At 30.9% G+C, this 9,268-nt stretch overlaps 2 protein-coding genes across 2 annotated transcripts; one reads left to right on the top strand and one right to left on the bottom strand.

Moving 5' to 3' along the window:
- Positions 1-840: 840 nt before the first annotated feature.
- LOC112499840 lies at positions 841-2,650 on the top strand. Its single transcript, XM_025103118.1, has 4 exons — positions 841-1,028; positions 1,389-1,517; positions 1,817-1,987; positions 2,384-2,650. Exons 1-4 carry the CDS (start codon positions 951-953, stop codon positions 2,483-2,485), a joined length of 480 nt encoding a protein of 159 aa, XP_024958886.1. The 5' UTR covers positions 841-950; the 3' UTR covers positions 2,486-2,650.
- A 1,547-nt stretch (positions 2,651-4,197) lies between these two features.
- LOC112499640 (BTB/POZ domain-containing protein At3g56230) lies at positions 4,198-6,888 on the bottom strand. The gene is made up of 3 exons (XM_025102954.1): positions 6,624-6,888; positions 5,905-6,081; positions 4,198-4,678 (listed from the first exon to the last, which is right to left on the bottom strand). Exons 1-3 carry the CDS (start codon positions 6,795-6,797, stop codon positions 4,220-4,222), a joined length of 810 nt encoding a protein of 269 aa, XP_024958722.1. The 5' UTR covers positions 6,798-6,888; the 3' UTR covers positions 4,198-4,219.
- Positions 6,889-9,268: the final 2,380 nt, after the last annotated feature.

The raw sequence follows: 9,268 nt of genomic DNA, 5'->3' as shown, positions 1-9,268 counted from the left end.
ATTTTTGTATGTTTCTTGGAATTTCAATATAAACAAGCGTTGAATTATTATTATTTTTTGATTAACCTGGATATCCAACCCACTATGCGAGCCAACTAATCCCTGCAGATAGTCCGGAGTTACCGCATTCAGGGATGAACCTACTTTGGTGGTTACGGTGGCACGTGCCACCGTATTATTCCTCTGTCAAAGAGTAAAAAATTTTAGGTTCGTGAAAAGTGCAACCGTATTAATCTGTTGTGTGTCATCGTATGTATTTTGAAACTATAGTGAAAACAAGTTTTATTTGATAGAGTTGGTTTGCAATGTTTTTATTCCACCCTAGACCCATATATATTCGAATCATGTTAGCGTCATTTTCTTAGTCAAATGGTACCACCGATTGAAAAAAATTCCGTATATTTATTTCTTATAGTCAAATGGTGTCACCATTTAAAATCTTTTCTCTATAGTTTTTTCTTATAGTCAAATGGTGTCACCGTTTGAAATCTTTTCTCTATATTTTTTCCTTACAGTCAAATGGTGTCACCGTTTGAACAAATTTCTAGGTCCGTCCCTGACCGCATTTGAACCTACGTGGCCACAAGAGGATTTTTATTTTTTTTGATTTAAAGCTGGGACCTCTTGGTATTAATTTGAAGAATTAGTGTATAGAAGTTGTAAGAATTAGAAGAGTAATTAATAGATAAGGTGAGGGGGTATTTGGTATTTTTGTTCAAAGAAAGAGAGCATAATTAGAGTGTCATGTGTGTTGAGGACTGATCAGTAGCAAACAAGCTGCTAGAGGATCATTGATTTGAGAGCTCATCCTCTCTTTATAAGCTTCAGAGGTCTGCAGATTCATATCCAAAGGAGGAAACAAGAGAGAGAGAGAGAGAGAGAGAGAGAGAGGGAGAGAGAGATCTAGAGAGAGAGAGAGAGGTGAAATAGTTAAGAAGCAACAACTGAACATGGTGTCAAGGGAGCACAAGAAAGCCACACTGCATGAGAAGCTGCAGCTTCTTCGTTCTATCACAAACTCTCATGCAGTAATTCTCTGATTGATTCATTTCATTGGCTTAATTTCTTCTTCTTCAATCATCTGCAAAACAAGTTAACTTCTTGAAAGATTTCCTTTGTTTTCCCTGTTAAATTTTGATCAATTCTTCTTCATTCATCTCTCTCTCTCTCTCTCTCTCTCTCTCTCTCTATATATATATATATATATATATATATATATGATCTGAATCCATTCAGTCCTGATTAGTTATACCCTGAAGTTGGATTCTTTTTGTTAAAACCCTATAACTTATAGGTCTTAATTACTTTATCCATGGAACAATAAATCATTATAACCTGAATTTCTTGTATATTAATTAGTTATGAGTTTTTACAAATAATTGTTGCAGAATAATGATTCATCGATCATTCGAGATGCATCCAAGTACATTCAAGAGCTCAAACACAAAGTACAAATACTGAATCAAGACATAGCAAGTGGACAAAGTACTTCAAGCTACCAGAATTCGTGGCCGATGGTATGTACATACACCATGTTTGTGTGTGTGTGTATATATATATAATATCATATATATACATATATTTTATTAGTTAATGGTTTTCAATCGGTTTGTCCCTATCAATATTCTATGAGAATGACCCCTAAAATAAAGATTCGAAATGGAAGAACAAAGTAGGTAAAAAATGAAACCTAATATTTAATTACTTGTTTATTTTTTTCTTCTTTTTGGTTAAGACCTGGGAACCTAATAATTAATTAAACCCAAGTGTCATTAAGATTCAAAGTCTGCTTAATGAATGAATGATTGTGTTGCAGGTAACCGTTGAAGCCCTAGAAAAGGGTATACAAGTAAATCTGTACTCAGAAAGGAGCTGTCCAGGTCTACTAGTTTTTGTATGGAAGGTTTTTGAAGAACTGGGTCTTAATGTGTTGGAAGCTAGAGTTTCTTGTACAGGCAGCTTTCAGCTAGAAGCACTTGGAGTTGAGGTAAATCTATATATATATATATATAGATATATATATATATGTATGTATGTATGTATGTATGTATGTATGTATATTGCTAATTATGATTATACCCTTTTGGTTCTAACAAGATACAAATCAAAAAAATTAACATCTTAAGGATTAATGAATGAATGCATGCAAGTTCGGTCGATTTTTTATGCATGAACTTGAATCTTTAATTACAGTACTTCTTGATAAGTTTCAACTATGGAGTTTCAAGCTAATTGATTCCTCCAATTATTGTCCTTTAAGTGCATCATATCTCCGATTATTGTTCTCGTAAAATAAAGGTGTTCTCGTTTGAACCTCCGTCTATATATATATGATTGTGTTCGTATATGTTCGCATTGAACTGAGAAAGACTGGTTTTTGCAGCGTCAAGAAAATGGAGAAACCATAGATGTTCAAATGGTGAAACAAGCAATCTTGCATGCAATCGAAAACTGGAGTCAAAACAATGATCATCAAGACTCATGAGATCATGAATCATCTGGTTAAGTTTGCACTAATTTCCTGAATCTTGTTCTTTTCTTTAGCTTGCAAAAACCTGGAAGATCCAACGGTATTCAAATTTCAAGCAATATATAGAACCCCAAAACCCTATCAATTAATAAGCTTGGAATTAGTTAACCTAGTCATCATTTGAATAGGTTAACACTAAGATATTGGGTTTGCTTCCTATAAGTTATAAGAGGTATTGATTGACTATTAACTTTAAAGAGCCATGAGATCAATTGAGGTGCGCGCAAGCAGCTGGTCTGGACCCGTCACGGCTATTAAAAAAGCTTCTAGCTTAGATAGCTAGGTTTGGTTGAATTAATTTCCCTATGTTCATAAACAAATGTACCCTTTCGGATTTAGATATTAAAAAAGCTTCTAAACTACATTGTCTATGCACATACACTCGTTTAAACACGTATACACACATGCATATATATATATATATATAGTCAGGGCAGAGTGGCATATGTGGTGCAATTTCTCATGATTAGCAACCTTAATGAATCCAAATGAATACAGGTGACATACATAGTCTTTCTTTGTACGGGTTACATTTTTGTGGATTCTTTTGATAATATGTGGGGATCCAAATCATTATTGATCTGGATTCTTTTAGTAAATATGTGGGGATCCAAATCATTTTCGGGATCGAGCTAACCGCAATACCATGTTATGTAATATCTACACCTTTTGGTTTGTTTATGATAATTTATCAAGAAATACATAAATTCTAATCATGGTCATTTTTTATTGAATTACTCCATCAATTGATTTAAGAATTAATAATAATAAATAATAGATATTATAACAAAATTAAAGACTCGAACCGATGTTAATCGGGCTGGGCCGTATGGGCTTTTAAACTATTAAAAGGCAAAGAATTGAAATGAAGGCCCAAGATAAGTGAGAAAGTTACTTGCATCTTTTTCTTTTAAGTATTTGTATAATTATACTAGAAAGTTACTCGTGCAATGTATTGAGACATATCTTGAATTCAATATTTTGTTTTATTCTTTTTTTATATGGATATAATACGATTTTATATGATTTTGAGAAAACAATAATATTTTTATTTTTGAATAAAATATAAATTCAAAATAATCATAAAAATTTTGGGGGGAAATATCGATATTAAAATCGAATGAAATATTTAAAAGTTATTGTTTTTTTTTTTTTGTAATTTTTTTAATTCAATTTTTTATTATAGTTTAATTTAGGTTTAGTAACAAAGTAATTTAATTAATGTTTAATAATATAATTTTTTATAAAGATAATAATTAAGTATTCTGTTAAGACTCAATGAAGTTTTAATAAGTTGTATTTACGCACAATTTACGTGTATTCTTGAATTATAAGTAATATGCATCAACAAACAGTAATTCGTGTATAGAAAATGATTTTTAAGAGTTTTTGTCAAATGTTTATAATATAGTATAGATTTATCAATATTGTACTGATTATTTTCAACAATATTTATTAAAATTATTAAATCACGTAAAAAATTATGATTACTTTTTTTTCATCAAATATGAATTTTTAATTATGTCTTGTTGGTGTTTCAATTACTTTTGTTTTACAAAATAATATTCTTGTAAATATACAACTGAAGTATATATATACTATGGTATTTCCATGATAAAACAAAGAAAAATAAACGACAGTTTTTCTTTTATAAATACGTAAAATAGTTTGTCGGTCTCCTTTTGTAGCTCAAACGTCATTCCTTCTATTTTTGATATCCATAAACGACGCCCTTGTAATCTGAACGGTCAAATGCGGGTTCTTGAGTGCAAACACATCAAATCTAGTTGCGAAAACTATATCCTCCATGTTCTTAACAACAAAACTCAATGCAGTATCCTTCAAGCTGCGGTTACAAGTAGTGTCTGAAATCTCTAGAATGTCGAGCGCATTACTTGCGTTGAGGATTTCAAGCATTCGATTCTCACAGAACTTCTGTAAGAATGTGATTTCGTACTTGTCTGCTGCGATGGATAATGAATACAGATGTTTATCGAGCTTTTCTTTGCACAAGTCACCACTATATAGGAATTCTAACAGTGATTCAACTTCTTCATGATTCAGTTCAGGGAGGGTAATCATGTCATTTGGTGCGGCTTTGCATCCATCTGAGTCCAACATGTTTTTGAATATGTTCGACCTCGTTGCCTGATCGCAAAAAAGATTATGAAATAAAAGATAAGTACATTTTCGAACGGAAATTTTGTCGAATCGGTTGCTTGATGTTATACTTGCAATTAAATGATATTACCCTTCCAAAGTTATTTGGGCCTTTTTGGGCCCATTAGCACACATTTTTTTAGCCCGAAACACAAATCACATTGCAATGCCCAAAGCCTAAAACAAAAGGAATTATCTTATACTGTATTATAAAGCATTTGAAAAAAACTTTTAGAAATCATTTTTTATATATGAAGTACTATATATTGATGTATATTACTTAAAATTCAAGATTACAAGTAAATTATATATAAGTACAACTTATTAAAGCTCCATGTTTGAATTCGTGTAACTAACTGCGGATAAACATAATCAAATAGAGGATAAACATCTCATTTTAAAATATAAAAAATCTAAAATATAATTATGATAATACTCGAATTCTATCAAAATTATAATTATTATCTTCATAAGAAAATTATATTATTGAACCAAATATAAATTACTTCGTTATTGAACCTAAATTAAAATATAATAAAAAAATAAAAAATTACACAAAAACAGAAATTTTAAATAGTTAATTTGATACTAACATCGATATATTTTTGTCAAATTTTTATGATATCTTCAAATTTATATTTTATTCAAAAATAAAAACATCATTGTTTTTTCAAAATCACATAAGACTATACTAGAACATCGACTGAGATACAGAATAAAATAAAATATTAAAATTAAGATATATCTCGCTGCATTACACAAATACCACGCTTCATCTCAAATATATTTGGGTTTCCTTTTTTCTATTTAAATATTAGTTATTATATTTACTTTCTACCTGTTTAACTCAATTAAAAAGTGTTATCTCATATCTTCAATCCAACTACTTGACACTATTTATAACTAAATCATTTTTAAATTAATATTTTAAATATTTAAAAATTTTAAAATTTTAAGAGTGTTTAGGATTGCTTATTTGAAACAACTTATGTTTTTTCTACAAAAACACTTATCAGTTTATTATAAGTCAGAAAAGTTTAACTTTTTCAAAAACTTTTTATTACTGGTTTGACACCGATATAAGTTGTTTACCAAACACTAAAAAAATGTTTATTACCGATGCCACACCGGAATAAATCAATAAGTTGTTTTTATAAGCAATCCCAAACACCTACTTAATTAAAAAAGATACATATATAGGAAGAGAGTAGTACCAGTAAAGCTCTATGTGCAGGTATGGAGGCAGCATCATTACCAGGCTTGATAAGAATGTCTGTATGAATCTGATCTCTGAATGCATCTATAAATCCACTTAAAAATCCCAATTTCTGATTACTTTCTTCTTCCATTTTCTTCATCTCCTTCAACCATTTCAAAGAACTCAAAAAACCCTGAAATTTTTTCAAGATTTTCTTTAATTCTCATCACCAACTTCATTTGACTTTTTTGGTCAACTTTCGATCGTTCATCGAATGAAAGAATAACCATGGATGATGCTCGTAATCCGAAAACCCTAATAGTTGCAGAAAATTGAAGAAGAAGAAGAAGGCTTGTTTTGACTTTTTAGTCAAATTTGATCATTTGATCATAACGATTATTAGCCAATCATGATTTTTTTTTATTAACGTGGATATCCAATCTGTCATGCGAGCCGACCACCTGCTTTGCAGATAGTCCGGAGTCACCGCATTTGAATCTATGTGGTCACAAGAGGATTTTTATTCCTCCTTGGATTTGAACTCGAGACCTCCTGGTACTTTTAACCTTTGGAGCCAAGCTCAAACCAATCAGACACCACCCTTGTGGTTATCATAACGATTATTAGCCAATCATGAGAATTTTAGTTGCATGATCAATTGAAGATAATTAAGACAACTCATGTATACGTTGATTAAAATTAATGACTAAAACCAATTAATTCATAAATTATTACCTTCGAAGAACCGGGTACGGAAGTTTCGCCCGAAAATTTCCCGGAAACCTTATGATCATCGATCTTATTTGTCATGGCGATAATACTTTTGGCACCTTCATAACAAGCTACACATATGGTGTTTCGTGGAGGCCTCAAATTATACGGCATCGTGCTACATACCGAGCAATCCATTTCCGTTAATCTTTTCCCAAAACAAGCGTACGTACTCCAAACGATCACGAAAACGAAAACCTCGGAAGAATCGAAGATCACAACTTAATAGAATGAATGGAGATGAAACGAAGAAGCAGACATGAAGTATTGTTTAAGAGATGGTGTGTTGAAGGTTGCTTTTTGAAGTTATATACTACGAAAGAATCTACAAAAGGAAGCAATTATAAAATTGCTTCCGTTATAAGCATATATTAATTAAATATTACATTAAAATTAATAAATTTTGCCTATTGGAAATATAATGCTTCATAAAAGGTAACCATTTTTTTTTTATTAACCTCATATCCAACCCGCTATACGAGCTAACTAATTTCAGGACGATCATCTGATTTGCAGATAGCCCGAAGTCACCGCATTTGAACATTCGTGGCCACAAAGGGATTTTTATTATTCATCGGATTTGAACATGTGACCTCCTGATACTTTTGATCTCTGAAGCCAAGCTCAAACCAATCAGGCGCCACCCTTATGGTTAAGGTACCCATTTTTTGCTATATTTTTTCCTACTTTGTTCCATATTATTTTTATTTTTAGGATAATTTTATAAAATTGGAAATTATGAAACTACCCTTGACTTTATTTTATTAACTTGGATATCCAATCTGCTATGCAAGCCGACTAACCATCTGTTTTGCGGGTAGCCCGGAGTCACTGCATTTGAACCTCTGTAGCCACAAGATGATTTTTATTCCTCCTTGTATTTAAACTTGTAACCTCCAGTCACTTTTGATTTTTGGAGTACAAACTCAAACTAATCAGGCATCACCCTTGACTCTTCTGGTCTCCAAAATCCATTTACATGGATTCTATTTATTTGTACCATTTTTTTAAATGCATTTTCAAGTAAAGTTATGTATTATGGTACCACTTTAGGTGTTGAGGTTGTAATCGATGAGATTTATTTGTTTTACCATCCAAAGCATCGACATATTTAATAAATAATAAAACGTAAATATAAAACTATGTCTTCGAATACTGATCACTACAATTTTTAATAGATTCTAAAAAAATAGCGTTTTTTTTAGTAAATATTGCTTATTTTGGCTAAAATATCGTTACCCGAAAGAGTTCGTTTCCGTTGTATGCGTTTTGACGTAAATGCCCTTTTCGGATATTCATTTAACATGAATATGGTAACAAATGGAAATCATAAGTAGTAAATATTATGTACCATTATTTTCAAATAAGGGTTTGAAGAGGGGCAAATGGAATAATAGTTGGTGGAGGGTAAAATTGTCAAATACTATGAAAGGTAGGGGTGGGTCCATGTCAATGGAGTGGTTAGAGAAACCTAAAAGAGATTAAAAGGAAGTGGAAAAAGACATCCCAGCCTTATCACAGCAAACATGTGGTAAGCAAAAGCACGTCCTTAATTACTCCCTGAACTTTTCAGAATTTTCATAATCAGTCCCTGTTTTTTAAAATATTATCATTTAAGTACAGCCTGTCAACTTCAAACAATTCCTAATGATTAGAGTAACTTCGAGATTCGTTTTGTTTAATAATGTATGGTGCATCATGATGGATTTACGTGTGATGTTGATTGTAACACCAACAAGCAATGTATATGACGTTTAGAAACAGATAGAAGATCCGGATGAGATTTTTTTTTTTAATATTCTCAAAATCAACATCCAGATTACACTTTGAGTTTACAGACTTATAATTGCACTAATTTTTATTAACAGAAAAATTCTTTACAAAAGATGAATTTATCTTTATCTTATTTGTTAATTAAATTCACAAACTTTAATATAAAAATATATTATTACAGCAACGTATAAATTGGTTTGAACTGTTTAAAAGTCTATTATTTTTATAACATGTTAAAGTGTTTAATTTAATAAAAATCAGAACATTGTTTTAATAAATAGTTTTATAATCATTTTTTAAAATATATTAAATATTTATCAAATTTAAATAGTAAGCAAAAAATATATGGATCAACATAAAACGTTTCTCTAAGCTTTCAACCAAAAGGGCAAAATGTAAATATAACGAAATTTCTCGTAATTCCGATTTAATGTAAAAATAAGACGATGATTTTTATTTTCTGTTAATGAAATAAACATTCAATTCTTTCTATTCCGTACTTTTCCCCCTTATAAGTAGGTCATCAATTTACATCATATCAATTAATGTAACGGTCGTTTACCTGATATTTGCCTGGATAAGCATTTATGAAGTCAAATTACCTTACTGGAAGAATATGATACGGACAATGAATCTTACCTGGTAAGAGGGATACACGAGGTAAGAGCGTGGCAAAGACCCATAGTCTTACTCAGTAAGCGAGGACGAAGACTCTTATCACAGTTAGCGCCTACTGGACAAATTATTGTATATGATACAGTTTTTGTTGACTAAAATCTTACCCGGTAAGTAAGTGATAGTGTTGAATTTTATTGACTTGATAAACGGTCCCTTAA

Source organism: Cynara cardunculus (genome assembly GCF_001531365.2).
Source record: "Cynara cardunculus var. scolymus isolate 2C chromosome LG 1, CcrdV1, whole genome shotgun sequence".
NCBI classification, from domain to species: Eukaryota; Viridiplantae; Streptophyta; class Magnoliopsida; order Asterales; family Asteraceae; genus Cynara; species Cynara cardunculus.
This window is presented reverse-complemented; position numbering and strand designations above follow the sequence as displayed.

Excerpts from the sequence above, each read along its gene's own strand:
- LOC112499840 (XM_025103118.1), top strand. The coding sequence starts at position 951 with ATGGTGTCAAGGGAGCACAAGAAAGCCACACTGCATGAGAAGCTGCAG. Across the intron at positions 1,518-1,816 it reads ACCAGAATTCGTGGCCGATG|GTAACCGTTGAAGCCCTAGA; the intron begins GTATGTACATAC and ends ATTGTGTTGCAG. Across the intron at positions 1,988-2,383 it reads TAGAAGCACTTGGAGTTGAG|CGTCAAGAAAATGGAGAAAC; the intron begins GTAAATCTATAT and ends TGGTTTTTGCAG.
- LOC112499640 (XM_025102954.1), bottom strand. The coding sequence starts at position 6,797 with ATGGATTGCTCGGTATGTAGCACGATGCCGTATAATTTGAGGCCTCCA. Across the intron at positions 6,082-6,623 it reads CCGTACCCGGTTCTTCGAAG|GGTTTTTTGAGTTCTTTGAA; the intron begins GTAATAATTTAT and ends AAAAAATTTCAG. Across the intron at positions 4,679-5,904 it reads CTGCACATAGAGCTTTACTG|GCAACGAGGTCGAACATATT; the intron begins GTACTACTCTCT and ends TTTTGCGATCAG.